The sequence below is a fragment of the Phoca vitulina genome, unplaced genomic scaffold (assembly GCF_004348235.1).
Source record: "Phoca vitulina isolate PV1807 unplaced genomic scaffold, GSC_HSeal_1.0 scaffold8, whole genome shotgun sequence".
NCBI classification, from domain to species: Eukaryota; Metazoa; Chordata; class Mammalia; order Carnivora; family Phocidae; genus Phoca; species Phoca vitulina.
In genome coordinates, this window is record NW_022589711.1 from 38,719,587 (window position 1) to 38,740,017 (window position 20,431).

The 20,431-nt window shown below is 37.0% G+C and overlaps 1 protein-coding gene across 2 annotated transcripts in view; it reads right to left on the reverse strand.

Annotated features, from left to right (window-relative positions):
• Window positions 1-20,431, reverse strand: part of LSAMP (limbic system associated membrane protein) — a 637,357-nt gene that overhangs the window by 292,984 nt on the left and 323,942 nt on the right. For both annotated transcript variants that reach the window (XM_032406601.1, XM_032406602.1), the window contains exon 2: window positions 8,314-8,546. In XM_032406601.1, the coding sequence (XP_032262492.1) occupies window positions 8,314-8,546 (233 nt within the window). The remainder of the gene's footprint in view (window positions 1-8,313; window positions 8,547-20,431) is intronic.

Here is a 20,431-nt window from a genome sequence, read left to right on the forward strand (position 1 = left end):
ATGATTCAAGATTTGAATATAGCTGATCATTAATTGGTCTCTGTCTTCAGGTAGCTTTCTTCTTTTCATGGAGTCTGGATTTTTACACTGAGCCAACTCTGGGTTCTAAAATAACTTTGTCTCTGGTCCCTTATTTTTTGTCATCTTCAAGAAGGACAAATGCAAGTTAGAATAGAAAGTATGTGGACATAAATAGTTGATTTATTTTGATAGCTAAAGGGTGGACTGCAGATACATATAGAAAGCTTGGAGATAGTAATTAATTTTGGGGGGATGAGCTTGATTTAGATAAAATTTGAAGTCCTTCCCAGAAGTGGAATATCAACTTAAAACTGCAAACATAACACAACCTCTGAAAACTGAGAAGAAGTTATCCTTTTGTAAAAGACATTTACATTTATAAGGAAAATGTCCATTTGTGAGGGTGTCTCTCTTACTGTACCAGGAAGAGGGGGTTGATTCTAAATCTCTAGAAACTCTTGTCAGTGGAGAAAGCAATGACTTAGCTCTGTACAACAACCTTAACTCTTGTTTGCTGTGCTTTTCCTGGTAAGCTCCCACAACTGACTCCCCACCTCCAACATCTTTTGTCTTTAGCTGAAGATGGTATTTAAGGTGATGGCTTTGGCCATTTTGGGGAGTTACTCAGTATTCCTGGGTCTCTCACATGTATACAGAAGGTATACATGTTATTAAAGTTTTGTTTGTTTTTCTCCTGCTAATTTGTCTCATGTCAATATGATTCTTAGAAGAATCTCAAGAAGAACTTTGAAGGATACATAAAAATTTTTCCTCTCCAACAAAATAATCTCAAATAGTTTAGTCCTAAAGAGTCACTTCTTCCCATTACACTAGCTGTCTGATTGCTGATGTGGATAGTGATGTCCTTACAGTCAGAACATGGCTTTTTAATAGCGAATCAAGAGACTATTGTCTGAAAAATTAAGCTGAAGAGTAGGAAAATTAGTAGATTTCAGCATATGAACTCCAAATGAGAATTCCAGCTAATCATTAGGATTTTCAATAATCAACAGAATTAACCCTAGATCAAATCCAACTAAAGAAGATTTAAAATTCTTTATTTTATTGTATTAAATATGTGAAGAACTCCAGGCTAAGTTCAATTAGAAGCACTGACAAATATTTTATATGAAATTTTGTAAGCAATGTTAAGTTACTGAGAAGATAATCAATGCAACATGATGCTGATTAAAGAAGGGAAAGAAGAAAGATGGAAGGGAAAGGGGAATAAAGGAAGTATAGTAGCCCCCTTCTTTATCTGCAGGAGATACGTTTTAAGACCCCTGGTGGATGCCTGGAACCATGGATAGTGCCAAACCTTATATGAGTTGTGTTTTTTCCTATATATACATACATACCTATGATAAAGTTTAATAAATAAATTAGGTATAGTAAGAGATTAAAAACAATAACTCATAATAAAAAAGAACAATTATAACAATATATTGTAATAAAAGCTATGTGAATGTGGTCTCTCTCTCTCAAAGTATCCTATTGTATTGTACTCACCCTTTTTCTTGTGATAATATGAGATGATAAAATGCCTATGTGATGAGATGAAGTGCGGTGAATGACATAGGCATTGTGATGTTAGGCTATTATTGCCCTTCTGACTATATATTTCCAAACCACAGTTGACTGTGGGTAACTAAAACTGTGGAAAACAAAATGGGATAAAAGGGAAATATAGTAATGAAAGAAGGAAAGAAAAGACAGATTAAGAGAGATAAAAGAGACACCTGCTTGGAGTTCTGGGTAATACATTCAGGTCAGAATTAGGAATGATTATTAGGATTTAAAATGCTTCTAAGAATTTAAATCCTAGAAACAATAAGTTCTAGACAGTATTCATGAAAAAAATTACATTTGTATTTCCTAACATTTGAGTTTTCAATTTTTAAATTAGAAGGGAATCTATAGAATTACAATTGTAGGTCAATATGGATATTCTAAAATTATGAGGTACAGGAAATCTGGCTTTTTAGGCATATAGATTTGAAAAAAAAAAAAGGCCAAATATGCTCTTACAAGAAGTCCCACTTTCATATTTTTTCCATAATTATATTGGTTTAATTAAGGTAATTATGCAATAAATTTCCTTACTTGTACTAGATTCTCAGAATCTATGCATATGACTTGTATCACAGTGGTGAGAAAAATGTCTGGGGTTCTCTTTAATATTATAGTGAAATTTAAATATTAATTTAGAAATACATTTCAAAAACCAAAAATGTTTTCTTAAAATTCTCCAATGTTATTATAAGCAGATTAGGTCATTTCTACAACAATGGTAACCAAATTAGAATAGAATAAAAAGAGAACAAAAGACTCAACATGGAAATGACCATTCTAGTATGGGTACTGGGCACAAAAATAATGTAATAAAATTTTGAAAATATGATAAATGTTGCAAGGAATGGTGAATAAGATATTTATTTATTTATAAAGAGTTTATTTATTTATTTATTTATTTGAGAGAGAGTGCAAGTGGGGGGGTACGGACAGAGGGGGAGGGAGAGAATCTAAAGCAGACTTCACACTCAGTGCGGAGCCTGATGCAGGGCTCGATCTCATGACCCTGAGATCATGACCTGAGCTGAAACCAAAAATCCAGTGGTTAACTGACTGAGCCGCCCAGGTGCTCCTGCATAAGATATTTTAAAATAAGATTCACTTTTAAAAAATTCTGTCATGTTAGGGTGTCCTTCGTATTCATATACACATGGAGATTCTTAATGTTATAGTTTTAAAAAAATCTCATTTTTGAGGCCACTATTCCCAGCACTCAAAAACATCTGTTTTCGATAAGGACATAGGTTTATTTTATTTTATTTTATTTTATTTTATTTTATTTTATTTTATTTTTTATTTTTCTATTATAAGGCTCTAGTACCTGCTCCACAGGGCATTAGATACAATTTGATGCTGTGTCATACAGGAAAATGAACAGGCAGGCAGGAGCAAATTCCTCTCACTAATTGTTTAGATCCCTACAACAGTAGTTCTTGGTTTTTCACATGTATCTGAATTGCCTTGAGAACACAGTGTATTTGCAAATTTTGGCTGTATTCCCAGGGACTTTGGTCCAATTGTTCTGGGAGTGGTTCTCAGGAATCTACATTTTGACAAGTACAATAAACCAAAATGTTGACTTTGTTGCAGGTTATGCAAGGATCACATAAAGAGAAACACAGTTGTAAAGCAAGTGCCTCCATCTGTGGCATGATCAGAAAAAACGATCATAGGAGGATAACCTCTGGAGAAGAACTGGACATTATTAATAGGAAGGATGTCAAAGTACTCTGTTTATTAAAGTTAAGGATGGTGTTTTTTAGTCTTTTGTCTCAGAATCTGTAAAGAAGGTGGTATGGGAACCAAAATATCTGGCTTTAGAAATGAGTCCCATCATTAAGTATCTCAAAGCATGTTCATATTTGAATAGCTTTGGGTTCCACAGATGCAACATTTAATACCACTAATCACAAGTCAACCCAGAGATCATTATTGATTTGTGTATTTGCTGATGCAAAACTTTCACTTGTGTACCTCATGAGGAAGGTGTGTAGAGATGTCATTTAACTAAAGATTGAGTTTAGTGAACCATGTAGCATATTTATTTCAACACAGGATATTTTATGTGTAACGACCCTCACAAACTGACAAAAACAGAGAGAAAATATTGGAGATGTTAAATGATCACTAATGTGGTGGGAATACATATAAAAGGAAAGGAGGCTTCCAGGGAAAGTGAAACATGAAAAACATGAAGGGGTACAAATACTTAAAAATGTATACAGGTGAGATTTTTGAAGCCTAGAACAGTTTCGTGTCTCAACCATTTTTTTTTTTTTTTTCAGCTTTGATACCTGAAAATGGACAGTTTGGGAAGAGAGGAGATTTTCTTTCCACAGGACTAGGCTAGGTAAGTAATCTCAGAGGGCCTAAGATGTTACCATTAAATTTAAGTTATTTTCAATCTACCTGTTCCCTGTCTCATGTCCAGTGAGATTAGTTTTAGGTGTATTTGGGGGTGTGACACTATCTGAAATTAATGAAATTATACAGGAATATTTCTTCTGATGTTCCTAAGGTACGCAGTTCTTTTCGAGCAGTGGTTCTCAAGGTGTGGTCTTTGCATCGGTGGAATCACTATCACCTTCAAATGTGTTAGAAATGCATATTCTCAGCCCCAGTCTCCAGATCTACTTCATCAGAAATTCTGGGAAGTTCCCACCAATCTAAAACTTAACAAACCCTCTAAGTGTTGCTGTGAAGCATGCTGCATTTTCTCCTCAATATGCTTAATAAAGGGAACTAAGAACTTTAAAGTGATGCTGGTCTAAGAAGCCCATCAAAATCCTAAGGAAGTAAAGCTAAAGGCTGAATGCTAAGAAAAAGGACAACTGAAGAAAATGGACAGGAAGGATCTAAAATAAAAGCTGAAAGAGTCCACCACAAGGGTAATAGGCAAGAAGTGGAAGCAGTTGTTAGACTCTGGGCAATAGCCCTAGGGCCAAAGTAAGCCTTGTGACAGATACGGGATCAGCAGCAGCATAGTTGGCTGTCATCATCATCATATCACCACCACCATCATCATCACCATCACCACCATCATCACCATCACCACCATCATCACCATCACCACCATCACCACCATTATCATCTTATTGGGTGAAAACAGATGATATCCAGACACTGGACTAAGGGCTTACATAGATTATCTAGTTTAACCCCTACAATAAATTTGGGAGGATTTAAAATTTGAATTTTATCTGTTTTATACATGACAAAACTGAGCCTTAAAGAAATTAAGCAGTTTACCACCAAATTTATTTAAGTAGGGAAGAAAGAAAACTGAAATTTGAAGCAGGCAGCGTGACTTCAAGGCCCACGTTCTCAACTGCTATTCTTTCCTGATATCTCATAGCATCTTGGAGCTAAAGGTGGCTTCACCATTAGGCAAGAAAAAAAGAACACAGTATTTATTTAATGACTAGTTAAATGGGATGAACAGAAACTGTGAAGGGTGAGGAAGGTAGAATTTGAAAAATTCAAAAGACTCATATTTTGAAGGAAGGTGCTGTGGGGTTGGAAGGAAGAAGGATGGCAGCCATTCTTAGAAACAGCATCTTTGATATGGTGAAAACACATGGTTGAAGCATGAGTAGGAAGCAGTATGAACAAAACAGGATGATCACTGATATAATCATAAGGTTTAATGTCTTAAGGGGCAGTGGATCAGCCATCTGGTGCTAGATATAAAATGCCAACACCCACATAATTGTCACAAAAAATCCCCCTTCATGACTTAGGCTCAAGGAGGAGAAGATCCTTTCTTCATCTCTCTTACAAGTATACGATTTGTTGCTCATTTTTTCTTCCATAGCAATGTGATTAAAAAAAAATACAATAGTATCTTGAATCAAACAGATATGGGTTTGAAACCCTATCCTAGGCCAACAGGCAGCCTTGGGCAGGCTCCTTATTGTCTCTGAACTTTAAGCTTTTGCCTATTTATAATAAAGTTATTAATACCTAAATAATAATATTATTAGAATCAATGGGAAAATGAACTGTAGGGGTTCAGAAAGAGTTGCCCCAAGATTTGTACCTTTGGCATGCAGATTATTTAGAGCTAAAAATAATCAAGGCCCAAAGACTCAGGGAGAAATGTTGACCTTCCCCCTAACTGCTTAAAAGAATTTAGATAGAGGACCTGCTCCAGCAAGAGAGTTATCACCATAAATAACTACATTATAATATGAACCAGGGGCAGTAGATAAGGAGGACCCTTGCAAGCACTGTTTAATCAAAGTCCTCCCTATGTCCCCTTGTTTCTGGATGGCTCAGCAACATTTGCTTCCCAAACATTTACTCTTCTTCATTTTCCTGTAATTGCTTTCCTTTTCCTTTGAAGTCCCAGACCAGCAGCCTTTTCTCTTTAGTTCAGGATGATATATATACCTCATTTTGCCTGTTTTTGGAATCTCATGTCTATGTGGATCCCCATATATATGAAATTAAATGTGATTTTTCTCCTATTAATCTATTTTATGTCAATTCAATTCTTAGACCAGTTAGAAGAAACTTGAAGGCTTCGCAACAGAATAAACAGTACCTGGCACTTAGTAGTTTCTTCTCCATCACTTAATATTCATTTATTGAATTTCACTTAATATGAAGTTATTAAATTTAACTTCATGTTAGTTAAATTTAAGTTAATTTCACTTGTGCCAACATGGCATGAAAATATATGCAAGTATGATCTAACTTATTTCTAGCTCTAACCCTCTCAGGATTAGTACATTTAGTTCATAACTAAAATGTACATAGATAAATAAGAAAAAAAAGGGGAGAGGGCTTGGGGCATTTGGTGCTAAGAGCTGACTTAAATATAAATATGGTAGTTTTTAAAGTCATAACAACAAATTTCCCTTCCAGTAGAAAATGCTTCAGATTTGAATCTTGGTCTGCTTGGCTCCAAACTACTCACTCCTTCAACTCTTCATGTGACCTTGAGCATGTAACCTAAATTTAATGAACTTCTGTTTCCTCATCTAGAAACAGGTTGCTTCTCCCTCTGCCCTTCACCCCGCTGGTGCTCCCTCTCTCACTCTCACTCTCTCTCAAATAAATTAATAAAGCCTTAAAAAAAAAGAGAATTCTCATTTTTGTTAAAAAAAATTATGTAGGAATCTCATAATATAATATGGAGCTGGTCATTAGATAAGGGGCTTTAAGAAAACTAGTTACCTCCCCTCCTTCTGCCATTGCATGGGATAGAACTTCTTTTGTTTTGAGGAAGGTGTGTGTGTATGTGTGTGTGTGTGTGTGTGTGAGAGAGAGAGAGAGAGAGAGAGAGAGAGAAAGAGAAAGAGAGAGAGAATGTATGTCGTACTTGTGTTTTTGAGGGAGCTGGTAAATTAACCCAATTGCATATTTATACATCTCTGGTTATGTTTATACATTTATAATGGACTGCCTGAGATCCAACCCCTGAAGTATCATGTTATGGAGCTCTACGACTCTGTACTCAACTACAAGGAAAACATTCTATGTCTGGACTGTGACTGGAACTTTGCAAGTCAGTAGACATGCCTTTAACAAGCAATAAAATGAAGCTGTCAGCCATTGCAAATGGACCGAGATAGAGGTCACATGACTAAACCACCTCTGGACCAGGCAGTCTCTGATGTATTTTACTCCAGTTTCAATCTATTAATCAGAGGAGTTGGGAGAGCAATAATTTAAATGCTGCAATAATCAATTCCATAACACATTAATAGAAGCTACAGTCAAACTTTCCCATACCACTGACTGCATTGGAATCCTGACAGGAGCCCTAAGACCATGCCTAATTTCCATTAAATTTACATAAAATTGTAAATCAAGAATACATGAAAACAGCCCTAATATTTGTTAGTGCTTAGATCTTTCCTGATAGATGGATTGATACCGCTTGTGGTTTAACTTCCCTTGCAATAAAATTGTGCAGCTGATCAGCTTTGTTCTCATCCTGCAATTATGGGGAAAGGGACTCATGAGAGCTATAGTTTGGGGCATGCGTATGCCACTTAGGGTTTTCATCCTATAAAACCATGACTCAGATGTGACCTTGGGAACCCCAATCTAGAAGCAGATTGTCCCCAATGACTTTGCAGATCCTGGTCACTGGATTTGCTCACAAATAACGTACCATTAAATGGAGATACAATTTAAAAAGAAAGCTGGCAATGACTCATGGAACACTACATCAAGAACCAATGATGTAATGTATGGTGATTAACATAACATAATAAAATAAAATTAAAAAAAAAAAAGAAAAGAAAACTGGCCAGCTGAGAGGATGTCAAGGCCTCTGGAAATTTTATTTTTTCCAAATAACACTTACTATCATAAAAACAGATAATTAGTAACATTCTTTATGCTGAAGATAAAAATCAAGCCTTCAGCAAAGCATCCGGTACCTAACAGCGGATAAAGTGCACCTCACATGGTTCTAAGCATTCTGTGTGTTCTTGTTACCCTGTTCCAACCTCTTCAATAGATAGGGGCTTTGCTATGTGCTTTTATATTCAGGGCTAAGAGAGAATATTCTCATCAAGGGTACTGGCTCACAGTGGCACTTTTTATATTCTCCTTAGTCCTCTTAAGTCTATCCTTTCCGAGAGAAAATGCAATAATGCATTTGAAAGTTTTTTTTCCTTCAGAAAGGATTTTGCAAATATTGTCCATGTTTATTTTCTGCTTCTCACCTCTCCCTTACCACCCATCTATCCCACCTTTTCTTACCTTGCACGATCAAGTAAACTTGGGAGGTCTTGGGCTCATGCTGTGTCTGAACTGAGCAAGTATAGGAACCCTCATCATAGACATCCACCTTCTGGATTCGGAGGCTGTATTCCAGAGAATGGCGTTTCTCCAGCTCAACCCGAGGGTCCAGAGACCACTTGTCATGCCCAGCAAAAATGATGCCAGAACGGTTCAACCAGGCCACCTTCGAGTTCTTGTCTTCTACAACGCACCTGGCAGAGCAGAATAACAACATTAGAACCTCAGCCCTACCTGCATCTGCATTTATTCTCCACATGATTGGCCTCAACAAGACCAATCAAGAACAATAATTATATGCAGGATGAATAATTGCCATGCCATTTTTTAGAGTCCTAAGTATTGTCACTATTTCTCCTAAGACTAATTACCATCCAATGGATGGATGTCATTATATTAGACTCAATATGGCAATAAACAATCAGTATGAAAAATGCAGGCAAATAAAATTAAATAGGTATTGACTTCTCACTGGATTATCTTCTTCTTGTCTAGGAAAAGGTCATTCACACAGAACTCCATCTGTTTAAGTACCTGAGAATTTGACAAGTGATAATGTGGCACATTTAATGAGTTTTGAATTGTATTAATTCTTCCACAAGTATTTCCTAAAGTCCTATGTGATGGTAGATACAATTTATGCCCCACTGCTGTAGGAATTAGACCAGATTTCAGAGTTTGCTTCACGTTCTTAGAAGTTTGGAATGCCTTCTCCCAGGAGTGACAAGTGTGTGAATAGATACAAAGGTAAGTAGACAAGTGTTATGTCAAGGAAGTCAGGGCCAGCATCATCGTGCCTAAGTCTGGTTCCGGCTGCTGAGGGCAGTATGATGTCTGCTGGCAAGACGGCTTACAACCAGCATTTCTGGCGCATCAGAATGAATTCAATATTTTATGGGAGATGAAGTAACCAATTTCATAGTTCGTATTCCAAGAAAGATGAAGGAAAAACGTTTATTTGAATGACTACTTATTTTAAAAACCTAAAAGGATCTCTTTCTGAAACTTACAAGAAAGAGGCAAAGAATACGGATTAATGGCGAAGGGGTAGCTACTTCATGGTGAATGCAGTTTTCTCCTTCAATTACACTGAGAATCTGGAAATGGAAAAATCGAGCAAAAAACAAACAAACAAACTTCTCTCTGTATCCCTTTGGCAAGATTTATGTCTGCCCCACAGGGAGATTGTCCCAGACCCTGTTCACAACTGTAGAGCCATCTGCTCAGCACTCTGGGGCATGAGGGATCGGGAGAAGAAGCCAGGAGCATGACAGCAGAACAATTAAAATACCATGTTCTGGATTCTCCAAACTAAGTCAAATCCAGGTTTTCTCTCCAGTCAAAAAAGGCAGTCATAGAGATTCTGCACCCACGCATAGACAGGAAATTAATGCATTATCTACAGGCTGTCTACAGTAGGTATACAGAGGCCAACTCAGTCTTAAAAGGAGAAAAGCTGAATCCTTTTAAAATACCTCACCTATGGTTCAAAAGACCTCCTAATCCCATTATTTTTAAGTGAACTGAATATTTTTTTTTTAAAGATTTTATTCATTTATTTGAGAGAGAGAGAGAGAGAGCGCACATGAGAGGGGGGAGGGTCAGAGGGAGAAGCAGACTCCCTGCTGAGCAGGGAGCCCGATGCGGGACTCGATCCTGGGACTCCAGGATCATGACCTGAGCCGAAGGCAGTCGCTTAACCAACTGAGCCACCCAGGCGCCTGTGAACTGAATATTTTATTTAACATGAGAATTTTATTTAATTACTTGAGTTCCATGATCCACAGGTCTCTCTTCTCTACCTATTTATTTTCAAGAACATAAGGAGATGAAGTCATCATTTAGTGTCTCTATTAGTCTGTATGCGTTTCTCTGCCATGGAGATATTGTTGGGATTAATTATATGTTTGATACTTTAGAACTTCTCCATGAGGGAGTACAAAGCTAACTTCATGGATGCTTGCTGCTTCTTTCCAGACTTGATTTGACTTTTCCTGTTTTATTATTTTGTGGCATTGTTTCTCTGTCCTTCATGATATTTGTGGCCCTTCTCAACTGAGAATCATTTAGGAGTTAATAGGCTGTTTGCTGCTTTCTAGAACATAAACTAAGTCACTGATGTAGATTTACTGTGTTTTTCTTTTCTACAGAGAATGGAAATTTGCCTCTACAAATGCATTTTAAATCTTCTATCATGTATCTCCTTGCACTTTTCTCCTCTATGCAGTTCAACATAGCAGCAAACAGATATGCTGCATCATAGAGATGTATTCTGAATAATGTCTAGCCAAAAATATGCCCCTAATATGTTCATTTTGGAAAAAAAATACTATATAATCTATTTTACATTAATATGGCTTACAAATCAATTAAAGACAGATATTTTGTTCTCTTCATTTAGGTACCTCCAAAAATTAATCTTATGGAAAATAGGTACTTAGTAAATGCCTGCTGCGAAACTGACAGTGTCACCCTTACAGAGAAGAGGATATATGGTTACCTATTTCCCACTTCCCCATCCCAAACCCTACAACATCAACTAATGAACTGGACAAATTTCCTCATCAGCATGAGGTAGAGTTTCTAAGTCAGGTGTTTAGGGTCCTTTGGACATTTTAGCAATTTTTTGTCCATGGAAAAGTTAAACTTATCACATAGATCATTATTCCAAATTATTCTCAGAGAGTGTTCAGATTTATCTTACCTAAAGACGTAATTGACTATTTCAGCAAAATTGCCAGACCCACAAAAATGTATCTACTGAAACAATACATTATGTGGAAATTTTGCTATGACAATCTACATAACATCTTATTCTTACATTGTGTTTTGTCTTATATTTATTTTTAAAATTTATCTTTTACTTACAAATAAATGAAAGGCATATTAGAATATATACACATACATATACACTCACACTTTTTACTAACTTAGTATGGTTAGCCAAGAAGCTAAGCAGAGCACAATGTGGTAAGTTTCTTTTTTTAATTTTTACTTTAAGTAACCTCCGCACCCAACATGGAGCTTGAGCTCAAAACCCTGAGGTCAAGAGTCACATACTCTACTGACTGAGCCAGCCAGGTGCCCCAACAATGTAGTATTTTTAAAAGGAAAACCACTCCTCCAGATAGTTAAGGGTTCTTTTTTCTGTAGTCAGTAGTTCCAAAGTAAATATATTGACTCTATAAACTAGAAAATAATTTTCCACAACATGACTAAAACTTTCATACTGAAAAATGGCAAAAATAATACAATTTCAGAACTAATTTAATTTTTTAAAATTTTGATATCTTGATTTAAGGTGGCAACTATTTCAAGCCATAAGAAGTGCACATAAGTAAAAGATGGTAAGAGTCAAAATAATCTCAATTTGTAGAGCTTATGGTTGTTCAATGAAAACAACCAGTCACACAGGGTAGTCACAGAACACCTAGTTATTCAAAAATGAGGAAATGCTGATTTAATGCAGACCCAGGTTCCCAGAATGCACTGACTGACCAGCAAGCATCATGAACTTTCATCTAGGAGGTAAGTTGGCTTAATTTTGCAGTAGGCATTCCGGTAGAGTAAATGAGTATTCTCATGCCATGCCATCATAATATAATAATGAATTACCCCCTATTCAGAATGCTGCTTCAATACCAGACAATCCAGTTCAGAACTGGATACCTAATGACTTTATTTTCAATATCAGCTGTGGCTAAAGCTGGAAAAGTGTGAAGAGATGTATTTTATTAATAAAATATTTTATTTTTCTATTTAAATTCAATTTAGTTAACATATAGTATTATTAGTTTCAGGGGTAGAATTTAGCGATTCATTAGTTGCATATAACACACTGTGGTCCTTACATCAAGTGCCCTCCTTAATGCCCATCACCCAGTTACCCCATCACCCCACTCACCTCCCCTCCAGCAACCCTCTGTTTGTTTCCTAGAGTTAAGTCTCTTATGGTTTGCATCCCTCTCTGTTTTTATCTTATTTTATTTTTCCTTTCCTTCCCCTATGTTCATCTGTTTTGTTCCTTAAATTCCACATATGAGTGCAATCATATGGTATTTTTCTTTCCCTGACTAACTTATTTCACTTAGCATAATACCCTCTAGTTCTATCCATGTCATTGCAAATGGCAAGATTTCATTCTTTTTGATGGCTGAGTGATATTCCAGTGTGTGTGTGTGTGTGTGTGTGTGTGTGTGTGTGTGTGTGTGTATGTGGGCTATATATATATGTGGGCTATATATATGTGTGTGCTATATAGCACATCTTTTTTATCCATTCATCTGTCGATGGACATCTGGGCTCTTTCCATATTTTAGCTATTGTGGACATTGCTGTTATAAACATTGGGGTGCATGTGCCCCTTCAAATCACTATGTTTATATCCTTTGGATAAATAACTAGTAGTTCAATTGCTGGGTTGCAGGGTAGTTCTATTTTTAACTTTTTGAGGAAAATCCATACTGTTTTCCACAGTGGCTGCCCCAGTTTGCATTCCCACCAACAGTGTAAGAGGGTTAGCCCTTTCTCTGTATCCTCACCAACATTTGTTTCCTGAGTTGTTAATTTTAGCTATTCTGACCAGTATGAGATGGTGAGATGTATTTTAAAAATCTGTAAGTGTTATGTGTTGTTTAGATTTAATAGAATGTTTTCTCCAGGAGCTCACGACATTGCAAATCATTCCTGGATTTAGAAAGGACGGTTCCTTAAAGAGAGTGGGTGTTGGTGCCAAGAAGAGAGGAAGAGAATGTCCTACTTCAGGTAGGATTTTCTGGCAGGCAGTTGAGAACATAGGGTTACTGTTCTCTAGGAAATCATCTATTATTAGTATACCATTCCTTTTCATGGATCTTTCTTATGACCTCATCATACTCTATATCACATTAGCATTATCTGTATTTACCTTTCCTCATAAGCTTATTAATGACAGTGGCCCTCCTGGAATTTACCTATGGAGCCCTCACAGGGCCTAGCAGCACACAACCACCATGTACACAGTAGGCACTCACTGAGATGTAGAATACATAAACTGAATTTAATTTAATACATTACTATTAGGTCAAACATCAAATATTTGTTAATTATCTAAGAGGTGCAGAATAAATGGGTAACTATTTTAACATTTCTTAAGAAATAATCAAAAGTATCTGATACAATGGGAAATTTTAAAAGAGAATTATTGAGTGTGGTAGTAACATGAAAGTAAAGGAGAGAAAAGTATGGGCTCAGTGCTTTCATTATAAAGAAACATCATGTCTGGGAATTACATAATCTGTGTCACATGTGAAAAAGTGAAAGAGGGATGCCTGGGTGGCTCAGTCGGTTAAGCGTCTGCCTTCGGCTCAGGTCATGATCCCAGGGTCCTGGGATCGAGTCCCGCATCGGGCTCCCTGCTCTGCGGGGAGCCTGCTTCTCCCTCTGCCTCTGCCTCTCTCTCTCTCTCTCTCTGTCTCTCATGAATAAATAAATACAATCTTTAAAAAAAAAGAAAAAAAAGAAAAAGTGAAAGAAACATAAAGCACTAGAAAAATGTTTAGTGGGTTGCCCACTCTAACCACTAACCCACAAATATCAGGTGGGTTACTTACCTTAACTATGGGCCTATGATTTTTTTTTTAAATCAGCTTTTAAAAAAATTACAGGAAAGGAAAGCAAACAAATTTTTATCTTCCCTGTTCAGTATATCTGCAGCCATAAAACTGTCACAAAAAATCAATGCACCCATAAAAATCTCAAGCATTGGATCTCCGCAAACACTTTACACCAAGCATATTATGCACATTTATACAAAGAGGTACATCGACAATTCTACTCATACTGCCTAAGTCTGCTCCTAAAACGATGAGTATAATTGGAGGCAGAAAAGACATGCTAAATTCAGTCTATAGCAATAGATTGCTTAATAGCATATTTACTGACAGTATATCCATGGTATAAGTGATACAGATATACCAGATATTAAGCCTGTTCAATTGCTACAGACATATCTCTTCGTATTTAACAAACATTACTTGCTGCTAAAAATGTTTTGATTTAGCATTAGAATTTATCTAAACTTTCCTTTCTTTCTCAGGAATGCAATCTGGTATTTACTCATTTATCACAAGTAAGTACATTTTACTCAATCTCTCACCAGTTATCTATCCTCATACTTCTCAACTATAAGGACCAGGGCAGTGGAAATGGATAGGTAAGAGATTTGTTTTTAAAATTAAGAAAGAACGTGAGATTAGTGGTTCTCAAGTGGGGGCAATTCGTGCATGCAGATGATATGTGGCACTATCTGGAGACATTTTTTTCATTGTCACAACCTGAAGTGGGGAGGTTGTTGCTGGCATCTAGTGGGTAGAGGCCAAGGATGCTGCTAAACATCCTACAACATAAAGGACAACCTCCACAATAAAGACATCCCACATGTCGACATGGCTGAGCTGAAAATCCCTGAGTCAGAACTTGGTCTCTTGGTTTAAATATCTGGAAGCATAGGGCAAACATCTATAGTGCAATGGTGTTTTTTTTCATAAGCATATGCTTCTTAATTTACAGATACTTAATTGCCACTAGCAAAGTTCCTGAATTATAAGTCATGTTCACAACAGAATCACTACAATGAAGTCTAGTCATGCTCTGGTCATAAGTTAGTAGTAAATGAAACACTGCCCCTTTGCTGTTTCATTTTAGTATTATAATTATACATCAATATAGTCTTGTACAGACAGTCCCCAGCTTACAATGATTTGACTTATAATTTCTCAACCTTACAACAGTATGAAAGCAATACACTTTTAGTAGAAACCATACTCTGCATTTTGAATATGGATCTTTTCCCAAGGTACTGATATGTGGTTAAGATACTCCCTGGTGATGCTGGGCAGTGGTAGCGAGTCACAGCTCCCCGTCAGCCAGGCCATCACGAGGGTGAACAACTGATACACTTACAACCATTCTGTACCTACACAACCATTCTGTTTTTCACTTTCAGTATTCAATAAATTACATGAAACATTCAATATTTTATTATAAAGTTAAGTTTTGTGTTAGATGATTCTGCCCAAGTGTAACCTAATGTAAGTGTTCTGAGCACATTTAAGGTACGCTAGGCTAAGCTATGATGTTCGGTAGGTTAGGCATTTTTGATTTACGATGTTTTCAACTTATGATGGGTTTATTGGGATGTAACCCCATCATGAGTCAAGGAAGATCTGTACACTACTGATGATGAATAGGAAAGCTATAACTTGGTTACTTCCTAATTTAATGCTGGAGAAATCATTTAAATTTAGTCTTTTTCTTTTTTTCTCTCTGTATAAATAGACCCATTGAATCCAGAACAGATAAGGAAGAATCAACTCAATTAGAGCAATTTGACTTTTAAGGAAATTATTAAACTTTAATAAAAAAAAATTTAAAAATTAAAAGAAAAGAAAATAAATGGAAAACTATTTTTAAATTAACTTTTATTATTTTTCACATTTGGACTCTCCCTCTTTTGTAATGTGTAATGATTCAAGATGTGAATGGAAAAGAAGTCTTCAAGAATATGTTTGCCCTTGATTTTAATGTTGTTTGCATTGTACTTTAACCCTACAAACAAAATCCTTAGTGAATCATCAAAACTATCATAGAATGTAGAAGGAAAGATTCTCTGTCTGAGAGGTAAGGCTGTACATTCCCAGCATTAGTGCGTGAAATCAGGACAAGTAGACGATGGAATAAAGTAGGCTCTCTTGAGTCAGAGGTCCTTAGTCTCATTTTATCATATTATTTTAAGTATAATGAATTCCAACAGCACTGTGCAAAGACATTAAAAACAATACATGCCAAATTAGTTAAAAAACCAATTTAAATATTTTTGAATTATTAAACATTTTGGGTCATCTCTGTTTCATTACCATGCTGTAAGATTAAAATCAGAAATAAAAGAATTGTGAGCACTGGTGACCCTTAGGTGCTCCTGCTAGCGTTGTCTGCAGCAAGAAGCTTCAGCTCTCTAGCTGTCTTGCTCCCATTTCTACCGCCTTCCAGACTTGACTTAGGGCTTTGAACCCTGCCTACTCTCTTGGCCTCATTCTGCTGTTCTTATGCATGTATGCTCTCTTAATCTTGATCCTCTTGAAACTTTTGAACTGATCTTAGTTTGATGATAATTTATTTTTCTATATTCCTACTGAATTTTACTCCAATTAACACCAGTATAGTTATCTACATGGTATGATGATCTCCCCTCACCCCAGCTGCTTCGCACACATTCATGCACAAGTGCCCGCATGCACACATGCATATAAACACACAGAGAAGTAGTGACAGATGTTCCACAGAAGGTGACAATGGAGAGGTAGCAAACCACAGGAACCAAATTCATGTGATTCTATTACTGGGCATAACGATTTAGGAATCTGTACTCTTCTGATGGAATGTTAGGATAAAAGACATACTGTTTTTTTTTTTTTTTTAATTTTTTATTTATTTGTGAGAGAGAGAATGAAAGACAGAGAGCATGAGAGGGAGGAGGGTCAGAGGGAGAAGCAGACTCCCCGCTGAGCAGGGAGCCCGATGCGGGACTCGATCCCGGGACTCCAGGATCATGACCTGAGCCGAAGGCAGTTGCTTAACCAACTGAGCCACCCAGGCACCCAAGACATACTGTTTAGTTCCTACAGGATAACTGATTTTAGTTCTGGTCTTCAGAACACAGGTAAGTCACTTAGCCTCTCTGTATCTTAGTTTTTCATAAGTAAAATGAAGCTAATGATACTTTACCCAACTTCCTAGAGCTACTCCATGCATAAAATGAGGTGATGTACACGGAAACATTTTATAAGATGTAAAACAATATCCGTGCTCATATTCATACTCTCTCATGGTAGATAAGAAGAAAATAGTTATATGTAGGGGTGGATAGGAAGGAAAAACAATGATTTCCCTAGGCCATTCAAAAAGTTTATCTCCTCACAGAGTGTATTATTTCCCAGACTCTCTGATCAATCATGTATTTCTTTAAATATTCAATTTGCAGTAATTATTTGCATGCACTATGCTGACAAAGCACCCTTTCTGTCATTGGGTTACTCTCTACTAGGATTATTCATCATCTGTAAGAGCAAAAAAGAATCCACATGGCAACTGGTAAAACCAGGGGAGTTTGTGTCATTTCTGAAGCAATGAAAAGTCCTCCCTAGACATGCTTTTTATCTCTTTGTATCAGTAGGGAGTACTTGTCCAGCCACACATGCATCCTTTTTTTAAATTTTTATTTATTTTTTTTCATGCATCCTTATATAAGCATGATACGACACATGTATTGTTATATTTTCAGGCTCACTTTCTTTAAGAAGAAGAATTAACACACATCCATGCAGGTGGCACAGGTGAGGAAAGCAAGTAGAGAAGGAGCAGAAATTATCCACCAAATTAGGTACTGAGTACGTCGCAACAACTTCTCAATTCTAGGACAATCTGTGCTCCTCTGCTTTTCACATCAATTGTGTCGTCTCTACATTCACATAGAAGAAATGAATGGAAAAGAGGAAGAAAGAAATTCTACAAAGAGATCAGAATGGAGACTGAGGCCACGAGAGAACAGAGTTCTATCTCAGTCACTGCTAAGATCAATCCCAGGAATGTTTATAAGTGGTTGGAAATAGCTCTTCTAGGTTCTTTCCAATAGTCTCGATCAGCCTAGAAAACAAATCGTTATGTTCTTAGTCACATCGTAATTCAAGATCCTCCATTTATTTGTAAGAAGTGAAGTGGAAAAGTCATGGGTTCCATAGTTTAGTAGCTTCTGGCAAGTTACTTAGCAGAGAAACGCAGCACCGGGCGTGTTTCCGTGTTCAGGTTGAAGAGCAGGAGCCAGTTTCCTGCTCTGCTTTCTAGCACCATCACATACTTGCTCTGTGCTCTCAGGATATTTGCTTAACTTCTCTGTGCCTAGGGTTCCTCATCTGTAAAATGAAGAATGATAGTTTCTACTTCAATGGATAGCTGTAATGTTTAAATGAGCCCTAAAAGGGTTCATTATTACCAAAGAGCTTCAGTGTTTTTCTTCAGCAAAACATGGATAATGATTTTCTTATCATATGATTGTGATTATTAAATGGGCTAAAGTATTTAGAATACCCAGTAAGCTTCGGAAGAGCCTAATAAAATCCTGTCCCCAACGCTTTTCATAATTTGAGTCTCAGGCATTTCACTCTGCATAAATCCCATTGTTGGGCTAAATCCAGCAACGTCCAGAAAGTGTTAATCCAATTCCTTCCTTATTAACAGCCATTTCTGGGAAATCTCCTTCTGCAGGCCTGGGTTCTTTTGCATCTGATACCCTCTGGCCCCTCTAATCAGTAGTTGTGCCCCTAAAGCCGACAGGTGTTAAATTGAAAGCAAGATGATGCAGTATGATTATGGTGCAACAGTGTAAACTGAGGTTTTAATGCCATCTCTGAACATTTTTAAGGGTTTTTTTGGCATACCTGTGCAGAGGCAGCTTAGGTCTTAAATGCCTTACCACTTTCAATCGGATCCAGTTAGAGCCCACACATGGCTCTCTCTCCAAGGCAGCTTGAACAGAGGACAGTTGGTCAATGCTGTACATTGTGATCTGCTGAAATCTGCTTGGTGGAATTGGGGTTCCTTCTGGACTGGATGAGTCACATTCTTTGCCTTATGGACCCTCAGGTTGCAAGAACAAGGCTTATCTTTTCTCCTTTTCAGTATGTGAGTGGCCATTATCCTCTCACCGAAACAGCAAGTATCTATAACTCTTTCCTCTCCTTTAAATTATGGATTCTCCTATTTCCTTACCACTTGGTTGAGTGAGGGTGAGAAGCAATTTTAAATCTTGATTTGTTTTGATTCTTGCTATGAGTCTCTGTTCTCTGTGAAAAAATCTCTCTCATTTATTTATTTATTTATTTATTTATTTTTTTTATATTTGACAGAGAGAGACATAGTGAGAGAGGGAACGCAAGCAGGGGGAGTGGGAGAGGGAGAAGCAGGCTGCCCACCAAGCAGAGAGCCCACCAAGCAGGGAGCCCGATGCGGGGCTCGATCCCAGGACCCTGGGATCACGACCTGAGCCGAAGGCAGATGCTTAACGACTGAGCCACCCAGGCGCCCCAAAATCTCTCTCATTTAGAGGGGGGAAAAAGGCTGCCTTTAGTTGTACCTTTGAAAGAATAAAATGAGTCTTAGAATCCTGGCTCAGATTTCTAGTTAAAATTTTTACTTACTATGCAATTAAAAACAATTCCACAGCTATTTAAAGAAAATTTTGTTACCTTCTGAGTCACTACAAAGTAAATATCAAAAGTATGCTATGTTCTAGAAGTAAAAAAAAATGTCCTCTATACTGCTCTGTACTATGCAGAGTTTACTCTTTATCTCATTCCAGCAGTAGGGAGAAATAAAAGTGCTCACAATAAATTATAACGCATTTAGGATGAGCATTCTGTTGTATGAGACTTGGCCATAAAGTCAGGAGACTATTTTCCACAAATCTCACTTGAAAACCCAGCCCCCTACTTTATAGTCTTATCATATACAGCATTATGTAAATGTTATCATTGGAGCAGAACCACGTTATAACATGACTCCTCATTACATGCATTTAGATATAATTTGTATCAAATTATGCCCTCTAAGACATGGCAATTAATACAGCATGTATGATATAACAGTTAACATACAGTAAGCATATAAGTAAATAAATAAGTAATGAGACTGTCTATCAGAGCTACCGTTACAAAGGGTTCTGCTGTCTAGTTTGCCTTCCTTATTAGAGGTAGCAGAAATAAAGGCAGATAAATACAAAGAGCAAAAGAAGTCTATTTTTTAAATGTACTTTGTGGATACAGATGTGAAATAGGGGACTCTGGTAGCTGCAAATTGAAAGAGCACATATTATCAAACAGATCCATCTTAGCTGAAGGAAATGTAGTGGTCCCCTCCCCACACTGACAAGAAGCCAATAGATCACTGAATGCTTATAAATCACAAGGACTGTTCTCACATGGAGAATTGTAATCATAGGGATTTTCTGACTTCCACGTTCACTTTTCCATCACCCACATTCTACCCC